The 14558-nt window shown below is 52.7% G+C and overlaps 6 protein-coding genes across 6 annotated transcripts; 4 read left to right on the forward strand and 2 right to left on the reverse strand.

The window, feature by feature from the left end:
• Window positions 1-1017: 1017 nt before the first annotated feature.
• Window positions 1018-2118, forward strand: glcA-1 (Glucan endo-1,3-beta-glucosidase A1; the record flags this gene model as incomplete). The annotated part of the gene is made up of 1 exon (XM_032029559.1): window positions 1018-2118. One exon carries the CDS (start codon window positions 1018-1020, stop codon window positions 2116-2118), a length of 1101 nt encoding a protein of 366 aa, XP_031890934.1.
• Window positions 2119-2791: 673 nt separating this feature from the next.
• On the reverse strand, window positions 2792-3818 carry eglD-3 (putative endo-beta-1,4-glucanase D; the record flags this gene model as incomplete). The annotated part of the gene is made up of 2 exons (XM_032029560.1): window positions 2792-3092; window positions 3148-3818. The coding sequence occupies 2 exons, from the start codon at window positions 3816-3818 to the stop codon at window positions 2792-2794; spliced, it is 972 nt and encodes a 323-aa protein (XP_031890941.1).
• A 2822-nt stretch (window positions 3819-6640) lies between these two features.
• srb5 (Mediator of RNA polymerase II transcription subunit 18) lies at window positions 6641-7511 on the reverse strand (the record flags this gene model as incomplete). Its single annotated transcript, XM_032029561.1, has 2 exons — window positions 6641-7016; window positions 7066-7511. 2 exons carry the CDS (start codon window positions 7509-7511, stop codon window positions 6641-6643), a joined length of 822 nt encoding a protein of 273 aa, XP_031890940.1.
• Window positions 7512-7864: 353 nt separating this feature from the next.
• On the forward strand, window positions 7865-9567 carry pnk1 (Bifunctional polynucleotide phosphatase/kinase; the record flags this gene model as incomplete). Its single annotated transcript, XM_032029562.1, has 7 exons — window positions 7865-7958; window positions 8015-8190; window positions 8253-8368; window positions 8417-9040; window positions 9095-9156; window positions 9207-9349; window positions 9400-9567. 7 exons carry the CDS (start codon window positions 7865-7867, stop codon window positions 9565-9567), a joined length of 1383 nt encoding a protein of 460 aa, XP_031890939.1.
• An 823-nt stretch (window positions 9568-10390) lies between these two features.
• Window positions 10391-11046, forward strand: CGGC5_v014681 (uncharacterized protein; the record flags this gene model as incomplete). The annotated part of the gene is made up of 3 exons (XM_066153133.1): window positions 10391-10475; window positions 10536-10944; window positions 11031-11046. The coding sequence occupies 3 exons, from the start codon at window positions 10391-10393 to the stop codon at window positions 11044-11046; spliced, it is 510 nt and encodes a 169-aa protein (XP_066007520.1).
• Window positions 11047-12955: 1909 nt separating this feature from the next.
• CGGC5_v014682 (uncharacterized protein) lies at window positions 12956-13888 on the forward strand (the record flags this gene model as incomplete). The annotated part of the gene is made up of 1 exon (XM_032029563.1): window positions 12956-13888. The coding sequence occupies one exon, from the start codon at window positions 12956-12958 to the stop codon at window positions 13886-13888; it is 933 nt and encodes a 310-aa protein (XP_031890938.1).
• Window positions 13889-14558: the final 670 nt, after the last annotated feature.

The raw sequence follows: 14558 nt of genomic DNA on the forward strand, positions 1-14558 counted from the left end.
ACGGCCGACAGTGAACCACCCGCCGCGTGCTCGAAAGCTGGCTGCACTGCAAAAGAAGTCGGCCTCTGCGTCCGATCCCATCCTGGCGCACGTCAACTTGGCGCGCGGGATGCCAAGTCAATTCCAGGCACGAGGCCAGAAATTAGCCCAGAAACAACCCATTTTTGGGGTCTTGCGGTCTGTGGTGCCTGTGAGAGGTAAATTCAAACCGTCTGGGGAGACCGTGGGTTAGAAATAGATATGGTTGTCTGGGGTTAACAGTGATTGTGGGGCTGAAGTCGCCTTAACGCCGTCTGATAAGTTCCAAATCGCTGGCCGATCCGGGGTCTGGTGGCTTGCGCATGAACGACAGCGGGAGAGCAGCGATATTGCCGAGTCAGTAATCATAAACAACCCCTTAGCCGATACGTAGACACGCGAGAACGAGGTCTACATAGCATTCAGACCCAGTTTCGCGGGCCAAAAAATCAGGGGTCGCTCAGGAACTCAGCCCTCTTGGTTGATTCCCGGCCGACAGGCCGGAATGTCGGAATGGTTCACGTCAAAGATGCGACCCCGGGGACCCACTCGGCCATCAGCTTCGGCAGCTTTTTATGGGATGGCAGCCTTGAATAAGCCATCTACTTGGTAAGCGACTAAGCTTAACAGTGACGACTAAGATAGGAGAACCCTCATGACAGTGGTGCAATTGGATGCTGAAAATAGCGGGCTTCCATGTTGTTGATCCACAGATCCCACCGGTAGGGTTCACTCACTTAGACTTAGAATAGAGGTAGAGATCGAACTAGACAAACCATCTAACCGAGGGGAAATAGGTAATAATGGCCATGATATATGATTCCATCAGATTTGAAATGACATAGGTTATAAAGTCTTTGGAAATCCCGTTAGACTGGAGAGTTCTGGATCATCCACCCATCTTATTCTCCTAAGGTCATCAAGCGCAAGCGCATTTACTACCTTCGCTTTCCCTTCTCTGCTTTTTTCTCCCCTTTCTTCTTGATGAAGCTGGCCAACATGTCGACAAAACAGGTTTTGTCAGTTATTGCTCTTCTTGCCAGCTACGGCCTGGCGACCCCGGCCCCCTTCCCAGCCAGGGGTAACCACCACGCCCCCGAAGGCTTCAAGCCGGGCTCCGGCTTTCGACCCTCCGGTGCCGTCCCATCAGTGCCCACAAGTACCCCCGATCCCGTTACTCCCGATCCCGCCTCGAACCCTCTCCAGCCCGCAGCGAGCGGCACCCCAGGCAAGGGCAACAGCACCGGCGGCGGCCCCACCCTACCCGCCGGCTACAAGAAGATCGTCTTCCAGGACGACTTCTCGAGACAGAAGGCCGGCGCTCTACCCGATTCAGCAAAGTGGAAGTTCGACCTCGGCACGAGTTACCCCGGCGGCGCTGCGAACTGGGGCACGCAGGAGATCCAGACGTACACCAAGGACCCCAAGAACATCGGCATCACCTCCAGCGGCACGCTGGCAATCACGCCTATCAAGAGCGGCGAGTCCTGGACGTCGTCCCGTATTGAGACCACCGCCGCGCAGGACTTCAAGTGCCCCGAGGGCGGCAAGCTGCGCATGGAGGCGAGCATCAAGGTCCCGGCCTCGGATCCCGCAACGCAAGCCGGCATCTGGCCCGCCTTCTGGTCCATGGGATCCTCCTTCCGCGAGAACGTCACCTCCTGGCCCAGTGTCGGCGAGATCGACATGCTCGAAGTGTCCAACGGCGTCGGCACTGTGTTCCAGACCGCCCACTGCGGTGTCATCGACGGCGGCCCGTGTAACGAGAAGACTGGTATCAGCTCCAGCGCCGAGTTCCCCCGTGGGCAGTTTGTGAAGGTTGCGTGTGAGGTGGACCGCTCCGCGGGCGGCAGCTTCCAGCAGGAGAAGCTGGTGTGGTACGTCAACGACAAGCCGACCCAGACGGTCACCGGCCAGCAGATCGGCGATGCGACGTACTGGAATAACCTGGCTCGCACACCCAAGATGATCTTGCTTAACGTTGCCATCGGTGGCGAGTTCCCCGATGCCAAGGCTGGTACCAAGACACCCAATGCGCAGACTGTCGGCGGCGAGAAGTCCATGATGGAAGTCAAGTATGTTGCTGTTTACAGCACATAAGACGATTCGCCGAGATTTTTCTTCCTCTCGACATTTACCTTCAATTCTTATCTTTCTCTCACGAGATTAGGGGATCGGCTTTGGTTCAACGAGTTGGACGTGTATGATTGAGTTTGAGCGAGCACGGACTGGCCTGCATGGAGTTCATTAGCATTTCTCTGCACTTGTACATAAGCCATACCAGAATATAAGGATATAAGCACGTTACCTTCTCAAGTCTTTTTGACGTTCTTGAATAGCCTTTCCCATTTGGCTACGCCTTCTCGCTCGACATGCCCTTGAATCGCTGAAAGGCAAAAAGAGGCCAATGTATTCGTAACAAACGATTCGCCCGCTAGGTTCACCCGTTGACATGTTCGCCTGGGATTACAGTCAAGACAAGATCCTGACAGAGTTGAATCGTCACTCGGCAGTCATCACTACAGTCGGGAGGAGAGCAAATCTAGTCGCGTGGATGCAAATGGAGCTACCGATGAAGTTCAACATTAAATCACATTGTTAGGCGGGGCAAATTTGTTTGAACAAGGTAAATAGTCTTGTTTGTGCCACTCAATGGGGCGTAAATCGCAGAAGTACGCGAGAATATTATGTACAAAGAACTTCTAATATGTACCTGAAAGATACACGTCCTATATCTTTACTCCTCTAAACAGCGGACCGAAGTCGACGCTGCTTAGTACTGGGCGGCGCGGCGGGCCTTGCGGGCAGCACGGCGGCGCTTGCAGCCGGTGCTGGGGGCAGTGGGGGTAGCAGCAGCGGCAGAGGTGGTGGAAGGAGCAGCAGCGGAGGGAGCGGCGGCAGCGGAGGTGACGAGGGTGGTGGGGGCAGCGCTGGAGGGGGCGGCAGCGGCAGGAGCGGAAGAGGCGGGGGCGCTGGTGGCAGCAGGGGCGGAGGCGGCGGCGGAAGAAGCGGGAGCAGAGCCGGAGCCGGAGCCGGAAGAGCCAGAGCCGTAGACAGAGGGGCCGGGGATGACGCTGGAGACAATGTTAGTTGCCATTTCAAATCAACCACGCCATTTCATGTACTTACTAGTTGGTGATGGTGTTGTAGATGTTGATCAACAGACCGGGGTCAGTGGCCTTGTAGGCACCAGGGAACGAGACACCCTCAGGCTTAGCAGAACCGGTACCCTCGACCTTGATCTGGTAGCAAGACATGTAGTACTGAGCACCACCCTCAGAGCCAGCGGCGTGGAGAGCGACGGTCTCGGCACGGAGGAGGTAGTCACCGGGGGCGATGTCGGAGGGGATGACGAAGTTCTGCTTGCCGCAGCCCTCGTTGATGAGGTCGTTACCCCAGGTGTTGTTGTTGGCGAAGTAGCCGGACTCGAAGACCTTGAAGAAGGAGCTGGAGCCGTCGGCGGCAGCGGCGTCCTCAACGGAGGAGAGGTAGATCATGACGGGGCCGTGGTGGGCACCGCCGATGGCCTCCTCGGAGCAGGCACGGGTGTTGTGCTGGTGCATCTCGACGGTGATGGTGTCACCGGCCTTGACACCGCAGGTGGTGGAGGCGGCGGCGGAGCCGGCGTTGCAGCGCATGTCGTTGGAGGTGACGTCGGTCACGGGGGAGTTGGAGGCGGGCATGCGGACGCAGGTGGACTCCTTGTCCTCGCCGTTGACCCAGAGTTGCTGGAAGATGGCGTGGCCGGCAACCATGTTGGCCATGGAAGCGGTGAGGGCGAGAGCAGCGATGGACTTCATCTTGACGGTTGGTGGAGGTTTTGGTAAAAAGAAGGACGGTGATTCCGGGCGTTAGAAGCGATGTGCACACAAAGGTGAAAATGAGTGAAGTGACGCCGGCGTCGAGCTGTAGAGAATGACTGAAAGTAATGAGTGGACAGATGAGTGACTGTTCTGTTGGAGAAGGGAGCGAGATAGAGCTCCTGGTGGTGAGACAGAACTCTACTCATATATGTGTGCCTCTTACACGCCGTTTCTCTTCTCCTCCCTCGCCCGTCACCCCACCTTCGGATAGGTCATGCCAGTTCAGACCTGCCAAGCCTAAACTATGGAAAGGGGCAGGCGTGATCCCGTCCCAGTACCCACGATGCCGCCTCATCGGTTCGATGTTACCCAGTCACGATCCAGGATCTCGCCATGGGCGTTAATCTCTGGTGAGCACAGGCAAGGATGGCTCGCGAGACTCTCGAGAGAACCGCTACCGCCTCCGAACAACCTGGCCGCAGTCTGGCTCGCGGCGAGAACCGCGATTGGAGCAATAATCTTGAAAGGGGTTAACGTTGTGGGGAAGCCGTTGTTGTGTCTAAATTGCGGGATACGTGCCTTGCAGCTTGGCAGGCGGGTGATGTGCTCAGTTCGGTTTGGTCGAAGGGCCATGCTACGGCCCTGCGGTTTTTTTCCTCGCATCCCTATGGTTGGCCCTTCTTTGGGAAGCAAGCCGTCCCGACTCGACCCCAAAAAACCCCAAGCTTAATTTAACCCCTTGACGGGCCACCTGCTTGCGCTCAACCGAGCCAACCACCAACGGCGACCCCAGTCTGCGGCCCCTCCAGCTCACGGGTTGCTCGTCCGAACCTGAAACACAAACAGCATCTTGCCCCTGGCGCTACTGAGTCTGATAGATAAGGTCAGCAACGCGTGTTAGTGGTGCTGTGAACGTTCTCAAAGAGAGTTCTGGAGCTATCCGCGAATTTTGCGATGGTTTCTGCGGTGGTTCGGATCGTCCGCTGGTGAGCAATCTATTTGCCTTGGCCCCGTCGTTGTGAAGTGCAAACCTTAGAATCTCCAGATCTTCCCGCCCGAGCTTTGCGAGGTTCGCCAAGGGTCTCCACATCCTGGACGGTTTTTGCTGTCAACACTGAGCTTGAATGATTCCGATTGGCCCAGAGGCGCTCATTGATCATCCTCCTCGACAGGGATGCTGGTCGATGGATTGTGTCAGCCAAAGTGGCCCGCGAGGGGCCTTGCCTGCTGGGATTGAACCGCCCACGAGCGGGAGCCACCACGGTACACGTGCGTTACGAGTAAAGGAGTCGGAAAGGCCCCATTGAGGTTCTCACCACAGCCGCTCTTGACTCAATATGCTTGCTCTCGCGCTTCTCCGTTGTGGCTTTTCCTCCTCGATTGAGCGGCAAACCGTCTGAATTCAGCCGTCGAAAACGCATTGGCCTACTCTTCTTGCTCCCTTGTCGTCCGAACTTCGCGAGCCCATGATGTTCGTCGAGGGAGGATCGCCTGCGTCCTCGGCTCATTCAGTTGAGATATGTGGAGAGTGGACAGCATCATTTCCGAATGAAACGGGCCTAGAGATCTTGGGCGACTAAATTTTTCTTCTGCTTATCCACGGTTGCCACGAAGCAAAAAGACGAGACTCAAGAGGCACAGCGGGACAAGGGCTTGTGCACGACTGACCGCTGCCTGGGTTTAATCAGCTTGAAACTCGAACTTTGGCTCGGCATGGATGAAGGATGCAGCATTACTAAGGGATGTATGAACACCAAGAGTCAGGGCGGCTTGATGCCGCAGCGAAAAAGAAATAAGACCAATTATTGTTTCTATGCAAGCGCGGGACGTTATTATCCATACGTCATTCGCACTTGCAACTGAATGTTGCAGTCAATTGTCACTGAATCGCAGGTCGAGCCGAGTTTTTTCGCGACCAGCGACTCGCGAGCCCAGGCGACGGCGATCATGGCACGGAGATTGGACGACCAGCCGCTGTCGGGGGATCGACTGAAAGCGATCCTCCGGGTAGGCGAAAGCCCCTGCATCTTATTACCCGGTCTTATCCTTGGTTGCATCCGTCGATGAATGGCAAGATATCTCTCCCAACCGCCAACCAGTGTCTTGGTTTATTATGAAAATCACACTCATAGTTGGGAGTGTCGGCACGAAAATCCGAAAGAACCATGGCACGCCACAGGACACAAAAAATAAGCTTGAAGTAGGATAGGTGAGTTTAGCTCCTCATTCTAAACCATTCTGGGTGAGACACATTGACCCACTTGGCCTGAGAAAACTTCTGGAACCAGTGGGCTCTTCCACCTCCAGCATCATCTCCCTGTATTGTTGATAAAGGCATCTTCGCCCACTATCCGCTATCTTCGTGAAATTCTTGCTTCATGCGAGAATTGTTTATTGCGCTTCGCCTCTGTATTGCCAATAGTTTCCGATTTTTCCCTTGTCCATGTCAACGGAGAATCTGAACCGAGAAGCTTGGCTTCAATGTTGTAATTTGCGATGCTGGTCGACTCGTGGCTAACGCATCCACATAGAGCTTCGAGCATGTGTCGCGGCACGTGTAAAAGTCTTGGTTGTCGGTGGGTTTCAGGGCTATCGTCCTTTTAACAATGTGGAAGAAATTGTCTCCCAGGTTTGTTACTTATGCATGTTTCCGTCTGAACACTGCCGTGGCTTCTACGGCAAAGTTAAGGTGAAGCCATTCGCGAGGAAACCCTTGTAAAGCATCAGAAGAACGCTACCACCGACAATCGGATAGGCTCTCGTTCCACGCGCGTGTGTTGCTCTGTCCTTTTCCCCTTCATCTGTTCCCAGATTCAGTTTCACCGCTGATCGGTAACAGTCATGACTTGCGGCAGAGGCGCGGGGGCGTTGCGCATCTCGACAGCAACCCTGGTGTCGTGAATGCGTCTATCGAACTGCTTGAAGTCGAAAACTCCCTCGAGTTCACGTCTGATGGTGGCCAGATGTTCGTGCGCTTTAAGGATCTCATCGGGCTTGTTGTCTTGGTGAACGTGGACCTTGATGAGGAACATCCAGCGGCGTCCAGGATCAGCCGGTGAAAGATTCTCCCATGGCGCGAGGTGGGTGAGGGGTGCACCCCCTCCGTTCATTTGAAGAATGTAATGCCGTGAAAGGCAGAACTCAACCTCATCTCTGAAGAATTGGTACGTCTCCTCAATAGCCTCGCTCTTGAACCTGTGCAATGTGAGTGAGTAGCCCACACACCTAGTCGCAACGTACGCACAAGTAGTTGTTGTCCTTCATCACAGCCGGCAGATTTCGCTGGTCCCAGATCTCGGTCTTCTTGCGCTGCGTAACCGTCGAACGGCCTCCCTGAGGCGGGTCGGGAAAGTCTGTCCACCGCAGGGTGCCGGGGCGAGTGTTGAAGTCAACTTCCGGGGCAGTCGGGCCGAAGTCCTTGTCCTTGAAGACCTCGTAGCGGGCTTGAAGGATGTATGACTGACGACTAAGTTGTTGGTGAAGATCCTTCCACAGCATCTGGATGTCCTTTCGGGGAGTCTTGACGATCGAGTTCTGGTTCGAGATGCCGCCGGGCTTAGCAGGGCCCTTGAAGTAGAGAACGCGATGGAGACTCTGCCACGCTGGCATGGCGCAGAGGCCACCTAGCACTGCGCACGCCGCCTGGATGTCGTCATCGTCGACGAGCGTCGTCAGAAAGAGCTCGTACATGGCTGTAATTGAGTACTGAGACGCTGGAGTGAGATGGCTGGGCTGGGCACGAAGAGGCCGCAGTGGTGAAGCTCGGTGAAGTGAGTTGGGCGTCGGTAAAATCGCGGGGAATCTGGTCGCTGCTCAATTGGAGGTCACGTGGAATTGGAATTGACTGGTCCGTGCTTGCTCTTTCCAAAGACGCGCTCCCGGCGCGTTCTGTGCACCTGCCGTCACTGCCCCACCAAAGGTCACAGCTTCCCCGGAGCGCCTTCTGGGTTCCTTACCTCGATATGCGCTTGTCGCTAATTTTCCTCCCCAACCGACCAATCTCTGCCTCAATTGGAAGTAGACTGCTTCACACAACTTTGAAGATGTCTTCCTCAAATTCGTCGGCGGCGAAGCGGAAACAGAGAGACTCGATCTCTCCTCCACCAGTCAAGCGAAAGGTCCAGAGCGGGACGACCAGTAAGTAGCTTTGCACATACGCATGGTTGCGCCGAATCCGACTGACCATTTTCAAGAGAGCGCAGTCGCAAATTTCTTCAAGCCCGCCTCCCAGAAGCCGAAAGATCGCACGATATGGACAGAACGAGCCCCGAACGAAGACACCCCAGCGACCCTCTTGGTTGGTCGTTACGTACCTGAGAACCCCCCTGCCGAATCGAAGAAGAGAACGAAAGTTGCCGCATTCGATCTGGTATGGCAGATCTGACATGACGTGACTGCTGAAGAAGTGTGGTGTTGACGCACTTCGCCCAGGACTCTACATTGATCACCACGGCTTCTGGCAAGAAGCATTCAGACGACGGAACAGACTGGAAGTGGTGGCATGCCTCCGTTCCCGGACGGCTGAGGGAGCTGTATAACGATGAGGGGTAATGATCGTCTGCAACACATTTAGAAAAACCAGCTAACATGGCCAGATACCGAGTCGTAGTCCTGTCCAACCAAGCAGGGCTTGTACTACACCCACATCCGAAAGCAAAGGGCCCCAAGTCAACCAAAGACCGAGTATCTTCGTTCAAGCAGAAGGTCAACGCCGTCCTAACACAACTCGATATACCCACCACGATATACGCAGCGACAGAGAAGGACATCTACAGGAAACCTCGGCCGGGCATGTGGAAAGAACTTTGCGAAGACTACGATATCAGCGACGAAGTCGACCTGGAGCAAAGCGTCTTCGTTGGCGATGCAGGCGGACGGATAGCGACGGTGAAGTCTGCCGGTAAGAACGGCTCCGCCACAGCAAAGGACTTCAGCTGCTCAGATCGAAATCTGGCCCATAACATCGGCATCGACTACAAGACTCCAGAGGAATTCTTTCTTGGCGAGGAACCGCGCGATTTCGTCCGGGAATTCGACGTGATACACTACTCTTACCCAGAAGAATCAAAGACCAGCACATCAGACGTCCTATTCGAGAAGAAGAACAAGCAGGACATTGTTATCTGCTGTGGGCCACCGGGCGCCGGCAAGAGCACATTTTTCTGGAATCACCTGAAGCCGTTGGGTTATGAACGGATCAATCAAGACATTCTCAAAACGTACGTTGAACCCTGAGAAACCGTATGAGAGACTGAAGTTAACATTGTCATCAGACGTGACAAGTGTGTCCAAGCGGCCAAGGAGTTCTTGAGCGCCGGCCAGTCTGTCGCAATAGGTAAATACCCATGTTCTCCGCACTCAAGAGTCTTTATTGACGGTCCTCAGACAATACGAACGCCGATCCTGATACAAGAGCTGTGTGGGTTCAGCTTGCTGAGAAACAACAGGTTCCCATTCGATGTGTGTGGCTGAAGACGCCATTGAACGTCTGCGAGCACAATGACGCCGTGCGGTCCATGAATGCATCAGTAGGTCTATCTTGCTCCAACGTCATAGCACGAATGCTTATTCAATATAGCTCAATCCCGAATCCAGGGTGGCCTTGCCTAAGATGGCCTTCAACGGCTTCAAGTCGAGATTCAAGGAGCCCAAACAGAAGGAAGGGTTTCAGGATATCACAGAGATCGAGTTTGCCTTCCGAGGCAGCAAGGAGGAGCATGATATGTGGGCGAGATACTGGCTATGACCATGATAATCAATGTTAGAGAGTCGGATCAGCCACAATGACGCAGCCTTCTGTATATTTTTGCCCAAAAGCGGTATCAGTGGTTCATTCGCCCCTACTTGCCATGCATTCTTCCTCCCACGTCTTTTTCAGCTGGTATGACGAGGCGAAGTAAGCTCGGCTAAGCAGGTCTCACTCCCCCTTGTCGCCTTACACGTAAGCTGAAGGATAACTACATCTATATCACGTTAGACGACGCCAGCCGACTTTTTTCCTTCCCTCTCTCTTTTGCTCCTCGTCTACTATTGGGCCCATCAACCCTTCTCGATGACGACCCACCTCGGTGGTTCCCTAAACTTGAGCCACTGAACATGCCATACACCTTTCAACCTTCTAGAAAGACTTCTAGTTTGAGCTGTCAACTCTGCATAACGTATTGTTCTGTCAACCTAAGGTACTATTCAATATGACAGCACGTGGTCAACAATCTAGTCGGGAAAACGAAGCTACCGACGACATTCGTTCCGAAGAGAACGAGATCAGCCCCCTTTGTTTCACAGGCGACACCACTCCAGCCCAATGCAATCACAACGAGCCAGCCGTAGGGGTTCACAAGGTTAACATCGGCGGTACTGCAGAACGCCCAGGAGCTTCGCAATATCACCGGCTTTCATCGGATGCTGACCACTCAACCATCACACCTTCCAGGACCAGCAGTGGGAAAGAGGATGTCTTGAGGCCTTCATCCGGAAAAGTTGTGTCTTGGCGTCCACTCTGGCTTCGATCAACGTCCTTGTTCATTTTTATGGGCTTCTTCGCTGTTAGTACCGCTGGTCTTCTCAGTATGTACGCATATTCTCAGAAGCATACTGGTCTTATTACGACTCAATCGGACTACGCATCCTGGTGGCGTCTCGGCCCAGTAATTGGTAGGTCTTCTAATTGAAAGTCAGAGATTCAATCATGTGTCCTTACATTCAAGTTGCTAGTTCTCACAGTCATCTCGATTCTTTGGTCGAGAGTGGAGCTTCAAGCTCTTCGATATACGCCTTGGATAGCTCTGCGGCAGCACTTGCAACTGGAAAAGGACGATTATGCACTCGACTACACAGCAATGTCACCGCCAGTAGTACTTTTTGAGTCACTGAGAAGACGGCACTATTTGGTGGTTCTCGTAACCCTCGCGTCGTTCTTCATCAAAGCTCAAATCGTTCTTGCTCCAGGCTTACTTAGCGTCAATAGCGTCAAAGTAGCGAACGAAGTTGACGTGCAAATTCTCGACTCTATGGAATCCAGCTTCAATGACACAAAAGTTCTGGATGCGCGAGCATACCACTTCATCAAAGCATTGCAGAACTTCCAGCTGCAGCGCCCGTTTGGAGTTAATGAGGATATAGCGTACCAAACATTCAGATCACGGAACGCACCTCCCAGAGGGAGCATAGATGCGCCCTTGACAGCCGAAGTTGATGGTCTTTTTGCAGATATGCATTGCCTTAAACTTGAGTCCTTCACGTCAACCGAACCCGAACCTCAGAAGCAACGCAACTCCAACGAAACGTTTGACTATATAGTTCAATTGGACCTAAGATTTCGAGGTTGCGAGTCCCCTATCAGGATTGAAAGTCGGCTCCTGTGGCACCAACGTCTTCTGAATGTCACGCTCTTTAACGATAATTTCAGGCTTTTCGACAAATGGGTGGGCTCGTGGGGTGCCCAAAATTTCAACGGCGGAGTAGCCAAGTCGAGACCATGTCCCAACCTACCACAACAAAATAATCAGACATTGTTTTACTCTACAAGGCTTAATATGCCAGGGGAAACACACTTGCCAGTCATTCAGAGTTTTGCGGCGATTCTGTGCACATCGACGTCTTCAAAGTCGAAAGTGCAAGTAGTAGACAATGGGGTCCGTCCCGAAGCGATGCTTCTGTCAGACAAAGAAGTATCACCTGTCTCAGCGGACTTCTGGGCCATGGCCGAGGAAAGCATGTATGCGCTTGACATCTGTAGACAGGGGACCTTTTTCTTTGGTCCAGTCTGCTTTATGACGCTACTGGAAGCGGCTGGAGACTTGACAGCCTCTGAGCTAGCAGCCAGAAAGTGTGGCGACGCGTCATCCTACTCTACTGATTTACTTTACGAATCGACTCTCAATGTTTCTCGGACTCTTTTTCCCTTGCTTGGGCACTACTTTCTGCGAGGAAAAGTCCATCCGAAGGAAACAAAAGCTGGTTCCACAACCGATACCGCCGACAAGCTCGTTGTGAACTTGAATGTATGCGCGTACCTTGCAGTATTGAATGGTATCGTGGCATTCATTGCAATTGTCATTCTGCTTCGATATGGCAGAAGTATCACGGCTTACAAACGAAACCCTTCTACCATTCTTGGTCATATGCTCTTCCTAATTAGCGAACAAAAAGCTACAACTGAAGAACAGGCGACGTCTCATTTCAACTCCCCGGCGGCCACCTGGAGTAATTGTGACTTTACTCCATTCGTCTTAAGGACATGGGTAAGAGCAATGTCTATCACTTTTACACTTTCAACGATCGCAGCCCTTCTGTACACGTACAGCCTCTCAGGAACCGAAGACCGGCTCATCATAACCACGAATACAGGCTACACTCACTTACTTTGGACGTCAATGCCAGCACTTATCGTTCTCGCAATTTCAATCTATGTGAATTGCTGCAATTCTACTTATAGGAGCCTTTCGACAATCCACATGCTGTCTTCAAAGCCTTGCAGCGCGCAGGATCTCGATACATCACATCTGGACATGTTGGGATCACGTACTCTCTTAGACTCCCTAAGACGACAAGCTTGGACCGTGAGCTCCTCGCAAATTGTCACCTTACTGTGTGCGTTCTTGACGACTTTAGCCTCTAGTTTGTTCTTCACCGAAATGATTCCAGACGTCCGGAATGTCCAGCTTTTACAAGAAACATGGCTGAGTTCTTTCAAGATTGAGAACACCTCCAGAAGCCTCGACATATCTACAAACAACCGAAAACTGGTCAGCAGTCTTGTTCTGTATCAAGATGATCCAACACTGGTTTATCCGCAGGGCACATATTCCGATCTTGTGTTCCCTACTTTTGGGAGTGCGAGGCACTTGAATTTATCCGAGAGAGTTTCGATCCAAATCACGGCGACAGCTGCCAGATTGGGATCCGTCTGTTCAAGCATTCAACCGAACGATTACAAGGTTGTAAACCATGGAGGTCCCCGTATCCTCAGAGATGTGTATGTAGCTGAGCTAATCACCTGCCCGGATGGTCGACAAGCCGAGCTGAGGAATCCAATTGTTTTGGGAGTTGTCAGGGAAGATGGAGAAATCGTGGGAGGGCCGAGAGATATCTATTTTGCTAAGCAGTTCACCTCCGCGGACAATCTTTTCACGATGAATCAGCTTTGCGCGCTTGATCTCAAGTCCAATGATTGCGATCATTCCCATACGTTCTCCAGAACAGAAACCTATGCCTGGGGTGTCTACAATGCTTCCACTCATCACTTCGACAACCTGACAATATGGAGATGCAACTACACCTGGGAAGAAGTTGCCACCGAGGTAGACCTCAAAGTTTTGAATAACGATTTTGTGTTGGATTCAACAAGGCCACCAAGACCAGATGGCTCAACCATGAGACGGTGGGAGCCTACCTTCAACATTCCACCGGTCGGCTACGAGTTTGACGACCTATCCGTGGGTAGTGCGCAGCCTTCAGTAGAACTGGATTGGGAACTCGCCGGTTTAACGAACGATCAGTTTGGCGTCTTATTTGAACCGCATGGCCCGTTCTCGGCCCAAGACCTTCGCGACCCAGAAATGGAAGACGCCATCGTCAAGAAACTTGGTCACAACTACGCCCTCATTGCAGCCCAATTAGCCAACCTCGAAAATCGCTTCAAGATGAACGAGAGCTCTGTAGACCGAAGTCCTCCATCCGACGATCTTTCGAAGCTGAACGCAACGGTTACCGACCGCGAGCGACGACGCCTCAGACAGAAATCGCTGGTGACCTGGGCTCTTGTCACAATAATGGCATCAGTAACTTTGGCTAATGTCTGGGCGCTTCTGTCTACCGCATCTCGTCATTTTCTGGGGAAAGGTTTGCCGCTGGATATGGACGTGAGAGGCCTTGCACCGAATGGTTTCAATAGTATGACGGCGATGTCTGCCTTGCTCAAGGGCTCGAATATCAGGGTATATCTTCCGGACGACGTGGAACGGCTGTCTTCCAAACGGCTCTTTGAACATATGGCAGACCTGGAGTTCCGGCTTGGTTGGTTTTATCGGGCGGAGGACCAATCTAGGGTCTTCACGTGGGTGTGATCGGAGATCCAGGTTTTATGTTCCTGGCATCGAAGGAGGGTAGAGCCAAGGAAGAGCCGCCAGTTGCACCATAGCCTGAGTTTGTTGAAGAGTTTTGCTATCCGGGCGGGTACTTCTAGCTAACCCGGCGGGTAGTAGATATACGGCGATAGAGATGATCGACGACGACGACAACAACAACAACGATAGGGACAGAGAGAGGGATAGCAATAGCGACCAGAGTAGTAAAAGTACCAACTGCTGGACCTAATATAAGTAGTTATCCGCCCGGATAGCTAGAAGTATACGCCCGGATAGCAAGACTCTCGTTGAATCCACAAAAGGTGTCTCCGTGCATAAATCGATTGGACACAATTCATCATCCGCATTAGAGGAGAAGAAGGAATTGCGGTCTGGCCAAGTAACGCCCCGAAAATAGGGCGGGCTCGTCGGCGAAGAGGAAAGAAGTCGTTAAGTTCGTAAGCGTCGAAGGCTAGAGGCATCGCCGGTTTCGCTGATTTCGCTCGGTAGGTCGATTCGAATATTGACTGGTGACTGTGCGTTTGTGTACGCTTCGCATCGTGGTTGAACTTCGAGGTCTTCGACAAGATTGCTGCATGGCGCAATAAGTGTCTGGTTGATATTTTTTTTTGTTGCCCGAATTTGCCGAGTATTTCACCAGAGTGAGCAG

Source organism: Colletotrichum fructicola (genome assembly GCF_000319635.2).
Source record: "Colletotrichum fructicola Nara gc5 chromosome Unknown KSG_Nara_v1_contig09, whole genome shotgun sequence".
Taxonomy (NCBI): domain Eukaryota; kingdom Fungi; phylum Ascomycota; class Sordariomycetes; order Glomerellales; family Glomerellaceae; genus Colletotrichum; species Colletotrichum fructicola.